General features: G+C 35.4%; 1 protein-coding gene across 1 annotated transcript in view; it reads right to left on the reverse strand.

Annotated features, from left to right (window-relative positions):
* The window catches only part of LOC309593016 (protein SIX6OS1), a gene marked incomplete at both ends in the record, with an annotated part of 30576 nt that extends 14011 nt beyond the window's left edge, over positions 1 to 16565 (reverse strand). Inside the window, 8 exons of the mRNA XM_082317081.1 lie at positions 405 to 499; positions 1698 to 1818; positions 2233 to 2275; positions 2762 to 2949; positions 7546 to 7635; positions 12894 to 13020; positions 16124 to 16180; positions 16517 to 16565. Coding sequence (XP_082173207.1) covers positions 405 to 499; positions 1698 to 1818; positions 2233 to 2275; positions 2762 to 2949; positions 7546 to 7635; positions 12894 to 13020; positions 16124 to 16180; positions 16517 to 16565 — 770 coding nt within the window. The remainder of the gene's footprint in view (positions 1 to 404; positions 500 to 1697; positions 1819 to 2232; positions 2276 to 2761; positions 2950 to 7545; positions 7636 to 12893; positions 13021 to 16123; positions 16181 to 16516) is intronic.
* Between the last annotated feature and the right edge of the window lie 553 nt (positions 16566 to 17118).

Consider the following 17118-nt stretch of genomic DNA (forward strand, 5'->3'; position numbering starts at 1 on the left):
GACAAACAACATGTGGAACCCTGACTCTTTTTCCCCAAATATGTGTTTAGTAGAGTTAATGTATTTTATCTCTGACTGCACAGTCAATGTAGTTGTATTCAAAACTCGTAGAACTATTTTCCCAGATCTATCAGCGGTAGCTGTGAAGAGCAAAGGTTTCTGCAAAATACTTTTTAATAACATGTTTCCAGATACATTTACTTTCCAAGAATCAAAATTTGCCACCACTTTCACCCCAAGAAATATAAAACTTTTAAAATTACATAATTAAATCACACGACCAGGGTTAGAGAAGCTTGCCAGTCATTATTCAGCAACAATTTGTGTTTTGTGGCAGTCTTTGTGTAAATGGCGAGATAGTACTCTGAATGAAAGCAAGGGAAAGAAATAATTTTTAACTATACCTTTCTTCAAACTCCTTTGGCTTCTCTAGACTTTTCTGATTTTTTCCTTCAGTCATTTCGGAATTATTTTGATCTTCTGTAGTCTCTTCAAATGTCTTAAAAAGATAAAGAACAAATAACATAAAAGTCAAAAAAACTTGAAAAACTATAGCCACGTGCTGCAAACGTTTTCTAAACCTGATGAATCAGTGCACAGTAGTAGAGTTTTTGTAGCAAAGACGGTCTGAAGGAATAAGCAGAACAAGGTTAAAAAGAGGCAATATTTTTTGTTGGACCAACTGTAACAACTGGAATAAACACAGAATTTTTTGAGCACAGACTCTACATATCTGTTCAGAACAAGATGCTCCTTACATGGTCTCCTTCACGGTTATAAATAAATTCACCACATCCCTTCTTACTGTTATGTTTATACAGCGCATACCACATTAGGAACTTTAGTCTCTAACTAGGAGCATCAAACAGTATCGCAAAATATAAATAGAAAACACCACCTGTGCACAATATGCTTCTGTCAGCATAAGGCTGGCTGACATGGAGACGACTGACACAGCAGTAAATGGAGTCCTCGATCATCTGGCCCAGAGAGGTAAAGGTGCCCAGATGCCAAACTACAAAAACTTACCAAACTCTTTACAAGCTTGGCCTACTGGGCTATTCAGGCCCAGGAGAGACCTTTTACCTCCTAGCAGAGTGGGTCAAAATGCTGTCCTCACAAAGTCCTTTTTTTGGAAGACTGTCCCTTTGGAATCAATGCTTCTTCTAGTCAGTGGAACTGTACTGATCTCCTGCCTAAAGTCAGCCAGTTTTGCCTCCGAGTTATTATTTACCCACACATTTATTTGAAGGGAAAAAAAAAAAGAATTTATGTGATTCTTATTGTAAAGCATATTTAGCTAAACACATTCATATTAACGAAACCTTAAAAACCCGTAGGACCTGTGAAGGCTGTATACTGGGGCTCACTGAGGAATGGCCCTGCTCTATTTTGAAGTGTGTTCCCTGGGACTCTTGAGATAGCACAAAAGTTACTGTGACACAGTGCCTTGACGGAAACTATGGTGTAAACTGAGGTCAATAGAAAGCAAGCTTTAAGAGCCTTTACATTCATGGACGCCTCTTCTCTAAGAAAGCATATGTGATGCTGTAGAAACAAATACTAATACTGGAACCATCCTGTTGGTCTGTGTGCTTGAAAATACACTACTTTTTTATGTTTCAGAAAATATAATGGTGGCATATAGCTATATGTATCAAGTGTATTTATATAAAGTAAAATTAAAATACAGTTACCTTTTTTAAATAATTAATTTTCATTTCTAATTCCTCTGCTTCTTTTTGTAGTTCAATGGATTCTTGCCTAGCAACTGCAGCAAGCTTTAACATTTCCTGTGTTTTTTGCCTCGAAGAAGCACTTTCATGTTATGGAATATAGACTGCAACATTACTTTATTCAAGCAAGGAATACTACCAGATCCCTGACACCTCTATGCCATAAGCGCAAATGCTGGAAGTGCAGAAAGCTCTGTAAGTTCTACATTTCCTAGACAAGTCTTCAAATCCAACTTCAATTAAGCTTCTCCTCCTTAATGAAGCATTTTAACAGATACGTCATTAAGTGAAATTTTATTTTCTTTCCTCAGAATGCTCCCATAATTTAAACTGAAGAGTATTATTTGACCTTCAGTTTTCTCACAGAGGAATGCTAATGCTGCCAATCTAAATATAAATATATAAATAATTACTTTACTTTTTCATAGAAAGTCATGAAAGGTAAATATATACTTTATTCCCTGTAAACTGCATAAACATTACAAATCAAGGATACATCCGTAAAGCCCAATCATTTACAGATTTAAACGGAACAGGCTCTGCAGAAATAAAATTTAATTTCAGATCATTAATTCACAAATCTAATTTTCTTTACAAATACAAGATAAATTAATAGATCGGGAGCACTTATCTTTACTTAGTATACATAACAGAAATAGCACTATAACAGAGAGTAATGCCATTAAAAACAGCACTAAAAAATATATTTAAAACAAATTTAAAATTTTGAGAAGATAGTTCCAAAGTAATTGTAGGACTTTTTTACCCCAGGAAGCCTAATGGCAAACCTCTCCCCATTACGTTCATGGGTTGGAGGAATGAATATTAGTATGTACACTCTAAATTCTTGTTCAAAGTCTTGGTTTGCTACAGATTTTTTCCTAAAAATGATGTAACAAAACAAAGACTTTTTATTAGCTTAAGAGAAACTGTGAAAAATTAATTAGCAGATTTCTGTACAGCACTTTCAATGTGCAGTGCACTACCAATAGGCTCTACTGTAAAAGCATTGATAATAGTATTACCCAGAATATCCGAGCAAGCATCTTCTTTCAATTTATATTTTTCAGACTGTTTCAAAACTCTGTTTTGGATTTCTTCAAGCTCTTTCTTTTTTTTGTAATACTCCTGTGCAAGAGCAGTTTCTGCATATTTTTCACGGTGTTGCTTCAAAATCTCTTTATACTGGGTTATGTAATCCTGATACATTTTCCTATAAAAATACATGTAATTTAATTTTTTTCACATGAAGCCATTGTTTGTAAGGAAGAAAACTATTAATTTACAGCATCAGCTCAATTAGTCTTGCCGGTGTCCTGGAAAAAAGTTGGATTATATTTAATATACCACTATTTGGCTATATTTTTTATCTTCCAGCTATTTTCAAGGAATATTATGCTGTATGTAACAAAGAATACACTCATGATGTAAAAAGCAGTCAAACCTCATTGTTCTGAAGGGAGTGCAGACCATACCATATTCAAAGGCAGCCTGGCAGATGACGAATGTTTTTTTTCCCTGTATGATTATCACAAAACTCACAGCAGGCCAAATTCTCTGTTTGTGTATATTGGCACAACTCCACCAGTTTCAGTGGAGCTGTATCAAACTTACAGTAAAAGAGAATTTGGCCTAGCATCCCATATTTACAGCAGCCTGATTGATGCATCACTGGACGAAGAGCTGCCTCCAAGGAGATGCCGAGTAATCTGTGTCTGAGTCAGGGAAGCCTTAAACACACACATTAGTCACACTAAAACAACAGGACTATTCATGCTTAAGGTTAAGCAAACACTTAAATGTTTAATTGGCAAAGAGCCAGAATGCTTCTTGTAGAACTGCCCTCTAAATTAATGTTACACTAATATAATTTCACTGACATCACATGAGTACATAGCTACAAATTATTAAAGCAGATAGCATCAATTAATGTTCATGACATTTCAAAAGTTTAAATCAGCTTTTGAAAAAATTGTACTATAAAAAACAAACAAATACCATAACAAGTAATAGGATGTAACTCATCACATAAAGCTGAAAATTGATCAATATTATGTTTGGAAAGAAGAGAAAGAAAAGTGCTGTTGCACAGAACAGCCATCCTCTTGTGTTAAATCAATGACAGTGACTACATTGGAAAAAAAACTTTTTTTTTCAGGTTTTCCCATTCAGGCAAGGAATTTACAGGATAGACTGCTAATGGCAGATCAAATATTCAGCTATCTCATTGGGATGAGTCTTTTATTACACCAGTAATGCTACTAGGCATAACTTTTATTGCAGGTAATTTCCAGTACAAAAGTAGTGTCTTTTGGGAAAACTGAATAGTTAACAATGCTAACAAGGAACTAGTTCTGGTTCTTAATGTCACACACAGGTGATCTAAGTAGAGACCTGCAGGAAGTCTGTATTTCCCACATTGACAAGAGTTAACTATTCATAGTTTTTTTTAAATGATGAATAATAACAACCAGTGCCCAGTAACTATATTTCTCCCTGCATTTGAAAGCAAAAGCTTAATAACTGCTTAAAATGAAATCAAAAGATGTCTTTTTTTTTTTTTGACCATTTATGTTCTATGCCCCTTATTCCTGAAAAAAAAGATAAATTTAGGCATATGCAAAATACATAAGTTTGATGGTGAGTGTTTTTGCAGATGGCACATGTTTATAAAGAGATATCACAGCTACAGACATCCAGCATGTATCATTAATACAGACTAGTCATTTACCTGAGAAAGAAACATGACACAAAGTTGCTCAATATTAGAATGTGCCAATATAAAATCACAGAAGGTGAAGGAAATGTCATCCTCCAGAAAAAGGTTATGTGAACAATAGAGAGAGGCAAATTTAAAAATATGAAGTTATTAGTACACCTGTAGATTACCCAGAAATTCCTTTATGAAACAAATTATGGTGCATAATAGCAACTAAAGCCAGAGACCCACCTGCTTACCTGCACCATGAATAAAGCCTACATTAAAGAACAGCTCTCACTGCTTGCAAAGCATAGAGTATTCCTCTTTAAAGAACACATTTTATCTCAAACTGCTATTAATCATTTAAATGCAGCACGGCTGAAAGGCAGACGCACCTGCCTGCCCACTGGCTAGCCCAGGCAATGGAAGAGAGAAAAATTTGTGTCCAAATTCAATAGTAGAAGCTTCTGCTCTTACAAAAGAAAAACAAAAGTCACAGGAAAAAAAAAAAGTAAGATCTTAATTTTCACATAAAACTACACTCCATGCACTAGTTACTGTTAAATTGACTGAAGTTCAATACACCTGTTTAGGGGAAAGAAGTTGTAGATCCAACACTGCGAAACCAAGGAATTGACACTTCCCAGACTTCATGTAGTCTATTTCTTTTTCTACACAGGTGGTCTTGGGAATCTAAGTTTCTTGATTCACTGCATATTTGTGTATACTGTACAAAATTTCCCAGGTATGAGAGATGGAAAACATTCAGTTCTATTTAATTTAATAGATGCCACAAGTAATAACTGAGCAATAAAGAAATTTGCTGATATAGAATTAAGAATGTATTACAAATAAATTTAAAAAATATAAATAAGTAAAATAATTTGTTGTAGCAGGTACATTTCAAGCTTCTGAAAATAATCCTCAAACTTTATATTCTTTTCCCAAAATGTGTTTGCCACAGATTAATATTTATGGCCATGTATAGTATAGTATAGTATAGTATAGTATAGTATAGTATAGTAGTCTTGAGAAATTGTCACTATTTTAAATATTTTTCCTAAGTAATTCACATCCTCCAGTTCACGCAGTTAAAGACAGGCTGTTTAGAATTCAGCACTGTTCACGTTAAAGTCATTAGAAAAAGTTTTCGTCTAATGACAACAGGAAAAGAACAGCACCCACAAAACCCCTGAACATTATGTGCATAGTTATTTATTCCTCTTTCCTCCCTCATATCACTTATTTTCAGGATGAACTTCCAGTTCATATAAGCATTCTTATATGTTCTTGAAACCAATAATAACGGAAAAATGTGGAATGTTTTTAAAACCTCCATAATGAGTGCCTAATTAAATGCAAATTGATCTGCCCATCTTATTAAAACATCTTCCCATCTAAAGCAGTATGTCCTCAGTGCCCCCAAATGCCGGGCTAAAAAGCACATTCAGCGCATAAAGTTCTCAATGTACTTATTTTTCATCCTAATTTAAATATTTAGAATTTGCTGAATGCACATCTTGCTGATTTGAATATATCATCAAATGCTTCAGTACAGAGGGACTACATTTGAGAAGATCACTTTTGTAAAATACATGAATTAAATTTATTTTATGATTTATACTCATGACGTCTTATAATTAAGCTCAGGAAAACAGATCAAACACTTTCATGTTGGAATTGAAACTAGTTATCTAAAGAAGCAATTTAAAAGTAATGCTTCTTTGGCTTGTCAGCTCAAATTAGGGAAAGCCAAAATGGCTTAATCATATACTCATAGAAAGCCAATTTAGCCTTATTTTTCACCAAATATAGAGCTCTGAACAGGAAGAAGACAGATAAGCTCCTAACTGAGTTAATTAAAGGCTATCAGGCGTGGTATTTCTGCTGTCTTGGACAACTGGCAAAACGAACACTTATGAAAGAACCAAAGCCAACATTTTCAGTTCCCTAAAGTTACACCTCTAAATTGGTATTTAGATATCTAGATGGATCTACCCTGATTTTTTCACCATAGGGCTAACCAACCTCTTCCCCTTCACAAGCAGATCAGTAAAGGTGAGCAACCTCTCTAAAATGAAGATCAGTTTTACCTGAGTGTTAAATAGAAATTCAGAGGGTTAACCTGGCACACCGCATTTTGAATATTTCAGCGAAAATCTTCAGGGACTGTTCTGTATTCCATTGAATGTAGGCAGCTACATTGCATTGCACAACTAATCATTTCTTTAAAATGCAGAATCTAATTAATGAATCTGAAAAAACTGAAATGACACTTACTGAACAGAACTGAATTTGCAATTAATACTGACTAGAATCTTACCCACAACTGGTCTTAAAATGGTTTTAGATCAGGCTCTCATGAGCCGCTCACCCTGTTTTTCAGGATCTCATACTGAATTTGCATGCTTTGTGGTTATTTGGAAGAACATACAGCAGTATACAAAGACTTGATTTGTATATTCTAATAATCATATGCAATTCATATTCACAAATAAAGAAAAGTACAAAATTATCTGAATGCTTCTAATAGCTATCTTATTTAATCCACATATGAATGTAAAGGCTTAGGTTCAATTAAATGATGCTTCTGGAAAAAAAAAAGAAAAAAGAAAAAAAAAAAAAAAAAAAAAAAAAACCTGTGTATTTTCAAAAAAGTCTTCCAAACCTGAATATCTGAAACAACTGAAATCCCAGTATACACAAAGACATGTCATAACAATGGAAAAAAAATCATTCATAGATAAAACTTATGTATGGTTATGAATATTTCATATTTCTGCCAAAGCTGAAACATTCATTGCCTTTATTTCTTGGGCTTTTCATGAAATTGTAGGCAATTGAACAATGTTCTGAAAAATTATAATAGGCATTTGGGAAGTAATTGAATATGAAGAAGCCTTATTTAATCCTGTTCCGTTGGTAACTACAAAATAACGTATGACCTCATAATAATGTAAACCGAAAATTCTTTTAATTACTTAGTCACTTATATTATCCTGAAAAGTTTACAACCTTTTGACACAGACTGCGCTATCTTTGCTGATCCATTTATGCAGGTTAACAAGCACTACTGCTAGAAACCTCATCTCACACGATCATAGATACCTCTCATTTTCTGTAGCTTCTTGTAAAGCTTCAAGTTCATTTTTCACATATTCTTCATGCTTGCTAAGAATTGCATAGGTGGGCTTCCAGCTGTGGAGAAAGTAAAAAAAAGAAAGCACATAAGTTGTCTTTCCTAATAAAAAACCATTCAGAAATGAAGACATCAGGTTACTTCAGCTAGCGCCCTAGAACAAATAATTTACTTAATGTTAATTAAGTCACACATAAACAGGTTTAGTACAGAAAGCTTTTACATGCATACATTTATTTTCTTAAGATTTTAAAGCTTCAAATTCAAGAACATATATATATATAGGATTTTATATATATATATATATAGGATTAACAAAGATTATAAAGCACTTTTTAAGGAATAAATAGAGTGATCTTCACGAATTTTTGGAGCCTAATGCTAAGCAGTTAGGCATCTAAATCCACATCTGATGTACTCCAAACAGCACCATCAGTAAATCATTTAGATATGTACGATCTTCTGGTTGGAGATGCACACAGCTTCTTTCTCACCGATATCACCAGCACCTATCTTATACCTAAATGCAAGCAGCAATCACAAACCCAGAATTTCCTCCATTTGCTAAGCAAGTCCTGCTCAGAAAACAGCCCGAGAGAGATGCTGTCTTTCAGTACAATAGCCCAGACACTGGGAGAACTGACCTGGCAGTTTGGAGTCACAGGTCCACATACCACTTCTTACTGACTAGATTTGAACTCAAATTCTGCCCCGACAGGAAAAAGCACCAGCTAATAGTTAATAATAAATTAGTGGCAGACGAGAACTGAACTTCAGTTGCTGTCAAGTAACATTCTTTTCCACCTCTAAGTCATCATCCACATATATTTTCACATTTCATGCAGTTGATATCTGGCTATATAGTATGTCTACGTTATTAAATACATACATTCCAGAAACCCATCTCCAGACAAGAGGTGCTGAGTGGCTCGTACCCAGCTCCTAACTAGATTCCTCTAGAGCAAACTGACAGGTCCACATTCTGTAATGCTCAGCCTGGATCTCCTCTCATGTGGCTCCCCTATGGCCCTGAAACACAATTAATCCATTTTTTGTTCTTCTTCTCATTTCAGGAGCCTCCTATAATATAAGATAATGTGATCTTTAGGAGAGGCATATAATGGGTCTTTAAAAAGAAAGCATCCTGCCTGAAAAAAGATGGTGTAAGGAGCATGAGCCATCCAGGCCTGGATGTCTCCTACCCTCCCAGCTGAGGTACCAGCTATCAGAAAAGACATTTTCAGAGAAAATTGTAACTGCACAAATGGCCAGGATCTTGCTCAGTTAGAGATGGTGAAAAACAAATTCAGAAACCTCTGGTGCACGGAGCCTCCAAACAGCAAGTAATACCTTCGTAAGACTTAACATATACCAAAGTGTTGTGAGGTGAGGGAAAGAAGAGAAAAAAGACTTAAGTCTACTGAGCTAAATAGTTATATGTGCTACTGACAAACACGCGACTCATTCAGAAAGAATAATCTCCGTAATGACAGGCTGTCAACAGGCAACGTCTGAGATGCTGGGAGCTGAGATTCAGATGATGGCTAAATCATTGGAACAGACTGGGCTAGAGTAGGACAGAGATCCTCTTTCTGATGAACAAAAAATCACATTCTCCCTCCAAGGGAACCTTCTATAGAGAAAATTAGTACACCCTCTCCCTAGTCAGGGCTTAAAGTGATGTACAAATTCAGCTTTTGTCCAGAATACAAGCTACCCTAAGGCAACACAAACACCTACAATGAAGTTTGTCTGAGTGGATCTGTCCTAGGAGATGTACACACAAAATGCAACTTTAGGAACACGTACGTAGATTCTATCAAAGCTAAACATTGAAGAACCAGAAGAAGGAAAAATCCGTAAGGACTGAAGAGACTAAGTGAATCTGGAACAGCGGAGATACATTTAAAGAGTTATGTCAACAAGGAGGAGGGGAGAAAAGGCAACACAGAACAAGGTTGCAATTGAACAAATCAAATAATTCTTCACTGGACAGGTGAGAGCAACTGAGGACGTACGGTTCACTTTGCATATTCATGAGTAGGGTAAGTAAAGAGCATTTTTTGGATGTGAATATGCCCTATGGTTCAAAACCAGAGGGTTTGTAGCATGCAATCATACAACGCATGAATGTGCATTTGGACAATCCTCCAAAGGTGGAATAAAATAAAGGCTTCAGTAACAGCTAACTTAATGCAATTTCCATCAAGGAAATAAACAAAGAGCAAAGTCCTGACAATTAATTTGCTGAACTGAAGTCCAATAACCTTGAACAAAAAATAATGTACTCCAGGTGGTGAGACAACACAACACATAATCAACATTTGTAACAGCAGTAAAGTTTGCCAACAGAAAAGCTGAATGAGAAACTGCAGCGTCCATTCAGGAAACTTAGCACTACTGGCACAAATTGTTTGGCACCACTGGTGATTAAAAATACAATTACACAATGCTACTTTACCATATCTACTGCAAATTCAGCAGAAAGCTGAATTTTTAAAGGATCAGGTTTTTAAAAAAGCAGAAACCAACAGTACTTATATAAAAATGTACTGGCACGCAAGCACTGTGATATTCTTCTACCCAGAAAACTCCATGCCCTTCATTGGAGGGGAAAAAAAACAAGCAATGAAGAAGTCATAGAGCTTTTATTAATCAAAGTACAAACCATGTTATGCGTTACATTTTGTCATTCACATCTGTACTGCAGACATGCAAAAAACACAGTACAAGAATGCTGTTTGTAACAGAACAAGGTACACAGGATTCAAGTAGGTCATCTACTAGTTTGTTAAATGCACCACTGTTTCACAGAGGTTCTTGGTAGCTATCACATTTATTTGTCCTTCCTTTCATCAGCTAGGGTACAAGAAGGTCTTTATCCACACTAATCAGAAAGCAATAAAAATATCCTGTAGTTCAGCTAGTGGGACAAGACAACAATTTATTTTCCAAACTAGCAACATTCTGAGCCCATCTATCTTTTTTTTTTTTTTTTAATTTCCATTAAATCTCACCATCCTTGAACCCAACTTTAGAAAATAGAAAAGAAACAATAAAATTTGAATATGTTCCAGCAGCAGTATTTCACCACTTCTTATTGTTCTGGGATCAACATTTCTAGTTTAAATCATTGAAGAAACTAAATATTTGAAAAATGCCATCACTTGTCTAAAAATATGCATTTCACTTTGGTCATTTTGTGCCTTCAGTTCTTTGTTATATAGACCAATATGGATTTCTTTAGAAAACACAGTAGTATCCCGATACACCTGTTTCATATACCATATTTTCTGTAGACTTGTTGAATATAAGAATCCTGTATTTTGTTCAAAGTCTTCAAACATGCTTCAATATACTTATGATGTCTAGTAACCCAGACAAAAAGTTGTTCCTTCGAGAACTCTGTTGTGCATTGCTGGCAATTAGTCAGCTACGAGGGTGATTGTGACTCCAGAACAATATTTGAATTTACAAAATCAACATTAGAGTCATATCCAGTATATATGGAGTACCAACTAGAATAAATTTTGGAAGTTTAAGACGATTCTACTACATAAGTGCTCTAATTGTCTGATCTTAAAGCTGGGGCTTGTTTATCGCAGTCGTCAGCATGTCGTTAAATGACATTTTCAGTAATTTAAGACATGAAGTCTCTACTCTTCTGCAAGCATTGTCCTTCTATGAATACATGTATTCATTAATGAGTCACTTCTCATTTTCAGTCTCTTTACACTAATGCCATTAATTATTCTTTGTAGGACCTGAGCCAAAACCCATTGAATTCAATGATTAAAATTTAGATCAGTTCCTTAGTTCTACCCTTAATTTTTTATTTCTTTATTTGCATCACTTAACAGTTTGTGATTAGCAAACAGATTTGCGACTACAAAAGATATCTAAGGAAGCAGTGTGAATGGTTTCAGAAACTGACAAATGTGTTCATTTTATACTGCATTGGAGGCAAGATTTCAATGTAAAGGAAAACTGGAATTTTCTTGTCAAGGTCAAATCTTTTCCTAACTCTTTTTAGGATAAAGCTACGAATCAGTATGGTATGGCAATTGATTCAAGCACCTAGCCACTACACCCACTTCATTCACTAATGATTCCATTCTTTCTTCTGTTTTCAGATAGTTCAAAATAAACTAGAAAGGACCCTGATGCTATCTTTACTTCTTTTTTTTTATCCTTAGAAACACCTACATTCTCCATTCACATCCTAAAAAGAAAAAAATTCAAATATATGTTACAGACATTTTTATTCAAGTACTTATCTTTAGGCATAGAATTGCAAAACCAAACAGATAGGATTTGCTAACAAATCATCATGTCAACTGCCAAGGAACTAGACAGACTGCGGAGAGATGAACACTGCAATGAAAAGACAGGATTATACCATCTGGGCCAAACTCTGTAGTGTCAAATACAGATTTGCCTTTTTAGCTACCCTTGCAAACACCTGAGATTTTCATTTTTAAAAATTAAACATTCCATGTCAGCAAGAAAAAAATCCTTGTAGCCAATTTATTGCTTGAGAAACTTCTAAGTACTAAGACTCAAAAGTGATCTGCACTAATAATCTGATAGAAACTTGCACTAATAATCTGATAGCAAAATTTCTATGAAGAAAACTGAACTTCAACCCATTGCATTCATCAAAACAGTGTGCCTAGAAGAACAATTTTGCAGTCTGCAGTAAAAATTATACCAAAATCTGCTAGAAGAAGTACACACATATCTGTACGTAGAGGCAGTGATGAGACATCTTAGGAGAGAATACGTATTGAACAAAAAGTAACGTGAAACTTTGTGAACAAAGAACAGAAAGATGTTTCAATTTCAGGAAGGACAATTCAGAATTAAACAAAGAATATCATAATGGAGGCTTATTGTCACTGATAGTTATTAACTTCTTCAGTTAAAAAAAAAACTTTTTTTGAACGTATTCTTAATAATGTTCAAATTTGACAGAACTCAGATATATCCTAATACAGAAAAAATGTTTCTATTACCTTACTACTTGAATACTTTAGCATGCTGCAAAGACAGTACCTGTGATCTCTGAAAACGCTTGATTCCAATAAAAAACTAAAACAAACTTAACTGTAGTCTGTTTTTCAATAATTTATTTTTTCAAGGGATGGATAATACTGCAATTTTTGTACCTGATGATTTGCAGCTTGAAAAAAATAGAGAATACTAAAGTTTTCTTTAACATCACTCCTGTCTGAACACACACATACATATTTTTACACTACTTCCTCACTTTCTTAATGCCACCTATCACTCGAAGTTCAGGCTATATTATACTTACGCATTACAGTTCTCCTTACTACTCTCATTTTGCTTGCGCAAATCAGCAATTGCATCATTGCTGTTATTTATATTTTCTTCCAACCTAGCGATTTCATCCTTTTTTTCTGTGATTTTTACAGTATACACTGAAATTAAAAATAAACATCAAAAAGTAAGCATATGTGTTTTCAACATATCCATGAAATAAGCAGTCTACATTCAGAATGATTCAAAATTTCTTCCAAATACTTAATCTCGATAGTGCCAGATAAGTGGACAGCCTGCAATTAAGAAAAGCAACAACAAAGTGAGTCAAAAACTTGGGAAGTTTCAGCTGTGTGGCGAGTACCTTAATTATCATCTACTATTGTGAGATTGACTTTGGAAGAAAAAAATGATTTGTGCTGTTTGTGCATCCCACTCTTTATAAAACTGAAGTAACTATTAGTGATAGAAAGCAAAGCGCTCTTAACTGTTAGAGCTGACCCTTCTTTTTTTTTGCAGTCCACGGCGTCTGCAGATACTAGAAGTAAAGCACAGGGAAACCAGAGTGTAAGCCACTTTGCCCTCAGTAACGCTTGCAACTGGGGAGACGGGTGGGAGTACAGAAGTTGCTTGAGATAAAAGGTCTCTTTCAAACATTTGTTTTCTTTTACAGAAGTCCAGAAACACAAATGTTTTGAATGGGAAAGCTGACTACAAGAAGAGAAAAATAAAAACACCGTTAACAGCATATAAGCAAATTATTACTAGAAACAGAAACAGAGACATTAAAATAAAAAGGGAATTTACTCAAGGTGGGAATGTGTAATGTATGACAGATTAATATAGGAGACAGAGGTTAATTATGAAAAACATGCATTTTAATGACAAATCCTCAAGCACTATGAAATTTGCAGAGATTCTTAAGGCAGATTCTTAGTTCTGCCTTTTCTAACAGCAGACAGCTGACAACATTTTCTGAATGAGTGGTTAGTAGAGAATCCATATTGTTGAACATCATCAGTGTTCTCTTTCACAAGTAAACGCTGTGAGAGCTGTCGAGCTGTTGTGCATGCTCACTTTGCAATGCAATGAGCACAACTAGGTGCACATTTTTTTTTTTCTCTGTGCTGTTTATTTCTTATTTTTCATACAAGGGTTCAGATTCATTAATGCCAAATCAGCCCTTGCCATCACTGCTGCCTTGATGCACTGTATGCCAAAGCTGGTGGCCCTACACAGAAGTCAGTCGCAGACATCCTGCGCTTCTCATCTACCAAACAGGGAAGGGCATCTTAGTTATGCAAGGTGTGTCTTGAGTTGTTTGAATTACTGCTCTAGAACTTCAGGTCATCCTGGAGTTTGGGTCTGGTTTTGCAGTACTTGCTATATATTCACTTTCAACACCACCTGCATTTATACCAGAAAAAAACACTTCTCGGAGAGAAACCAGTGAAAAGCAAAGATTCTCGATGTATTTTAATACCTTGAGTTATCCTGAATATCTTCAATATCTTAATATTTTCAATATCTTAAGTCAGTACCTTGCCTTTACTTAGCGTGAAGCATTGGACAACTGACATACACTTAATTTCTGTAGAAAAACCAGGTGCGTTTGGAAGTATCCTGCAGGTGACGTTTTGAGATTGACCAAGATACAACATGACTGTATGAACAAAACATCTATTACATAAGCAAAGCCATACACTTCACATTTCATTTAGTGTTTTCCATAGATGAGCACTTCTGTGACAAGTGTGAGTTGTTCTACTCACCCTCTGTTTCTCCAGGTCCTTGTGGATGAGATCCAGCTCACCCAACTTTACAATGTAAGCACCTACTTCAGAACTAGACGCCCGTGGCTCCAGCCACACTCAGCAGAGATAACAGACATTTCTTAAAGCTTACTTTATCTAACCTACTTTAAACTCTTTCTTCAGGATGAGACAAATCACACCCTAAAAGTGCCTACTTCCCTCCACTGGTTATAAAGGGACTCTAGCCAAAAAGCCTGATGAATCTCACACTAAAAGTCTGAGGCTGAATGCTACAACTGTTCCTCTGCCAAGTAATACTCACACAGAGACGAAATTAATTCAGTGGAACTATTTCTGGGTAAGTTTTTGAAGGATTTAACCCAAACTTTTAAAAGTCTGAGTGTTGGTTGTGAGTTAACACATATTTATACATCTCTGAACTGAACACGCAAATAGCTATGCCATGTTACCACACAGCCTTTGGATTTTCCTTAAAAGCATGCTCATTTACCGTAAGTTTGCATAAATGTTAAGAAAAACCTCAACTCTAAGGTTCAATTATGCGACTGAAGAGTTAAAACAGAATTCTAGGTGTACCAGATTTAGTGTTACAGATGTTTTAATGTTTAAGATGCTTCAATTTAATATCGATAATCTTCTTAATGAATAAGTACTTGATTTGACATATCAGCCAAGATTATTAGAAATGTTGCCATCAAGAGGAACACCAGTCAGACCAGAACCCTCTCTTGTTCTTATTCCTTAAGGTTATGAGCTTCAATTTCTACCTGTGAAGTCCCAGTGATGAGCACAGATGTGATCCAATTATCTAAATAATAGTTTCCCTACCACAACCATTCTCATGAGTGAGTGATACCACATAGTAGCACGGTAAAAAAAAAGCAGTCCAGACCTAAGTCCATAATATTATGCTGTCTGTTAGTCCTGGGGAAAAAGAATTTGATGCGGAGCAAGACTGTCTCATTGGGTTTACTGTTTCGAATTTCAAATAAAATTACCAGCTGCTTGATTGCAGAAAAGAAGAACCAGGCTTGAGTAGGTAGCAGTAACTGAGAGAACTTTCATTATTATAAGAAAACAGAAAGAGAGAAGAAGCAGTGAGGCAGAGGTCCAAATCTGGAAAGAACAAAAAACATGAAGAAAGAAAGGGAGGCAAGTGGCAGATGTATTGAGCAAGCACAGCTGAATCAAAGAACTGCCAGTGACTGTGAGGAGCTACAGAGTAAGAGCAGGAAATGGCGCAGCATGAAACTGGCTGTCCATGAGACAGCTGAACAGCATTAGCTGAAAGTCGCAAGCAAAAGCAAAGTCTGCTAGGGAGAATGAGCAAGTATTGATGGCAAAAGATGAGGTAGGGTGAGAGCAGGACACGGGACAGCTTCATTATTAGGCTTGCTTCCGCCCCTGAAACACAGAACATGTACCAGGACTAATCAAACAAATGCAGTGTGTTCAATGTCTAATAAAATGATAATTTATCACTACTCACAGTTTATCTGTTGATTCACATGTTCCTTAGCATAAGAAGTTTGTTCTAGCTGGAAAACTAAGAAGAAAATAAACACTTTTTCGTATATGTATGTACACACACACACACATATATATGAGTTGAGCTGTGAAACAAATGTATGTTGTGCAGCATTAATTGCACACTGATTAATAAAGATTTTAACAAAATACCTAAATAGCAATTTTACTATTAAATAGCTGTTAGTACCCCTCTCCATAACCTCACAACTAACAAAACATTATGTAGAAAAACATTAAAACCTTAATATTATAAATTTATTTGAAGTTAATATAACTATTTAAAGCAGAAAACATCATTATATGTACTGCATTAGTAATTATTAATTAAAAAATATATGATATAATGACCTACCAAACTCGAGCAGAAGTTTGTCTAAGTTAAGCAAAAGCCTGTCACTCATTGTGTAAACTACAAAAGAAAAACACAATTAAGGATTTACACAGTCAAAAGCTTTATTGATACAATAAACAGTCAAAATTGCAAGACAATACCATGCATTTTAAGATAAAAGGGAGAAAAAAGTTTTAACTGCATTTGAATTGGTATCTAAACCACTTTAGTGGAACCAAATTTCTCACTGATAGTGGTAATGGACTCATTGAAAGTCTAAATCGCAGTTAGGAAAAAAGGAGGTGTATCATTTAGGTAAAGCTTTGTCCCTGGAGCAGTTCCGTCTTTGAGAGGCTTAATGTTCTCAGAAAGCATGAAGAATGCAAGAAAAGATGCTTGTGTACAAAATGTGTAGCCTCTACTCCAGCTGGTTTACTAAGTCTATCGACTGCAACCCTGGTAATGGAAAAGCTACTTATCCGTTCTGCACACTCCTCCCGTAGCAATTGCAAAGTACATTTAAATCAGAAGGTACGTGCATAAGTGTGATTAAAGGCAGAACCCACATACAACGGGAAGCAGATTATTACAAATCCATTCTTCTAGCATAGTGGTGCTATGTG

The sequence above is a fragment of the Platalea leucorodia genome (assembly GCF_965183815.1).
Source record: "Platalea leucorodia genome assembly, chromosome: 7".
NCBI classification, from domain to species: Eukaryota; Metazoa; Chordata; class Aves; order Pelecaniformes; family Threskiornithidae; genus Platalea; species Platalea leucorodia.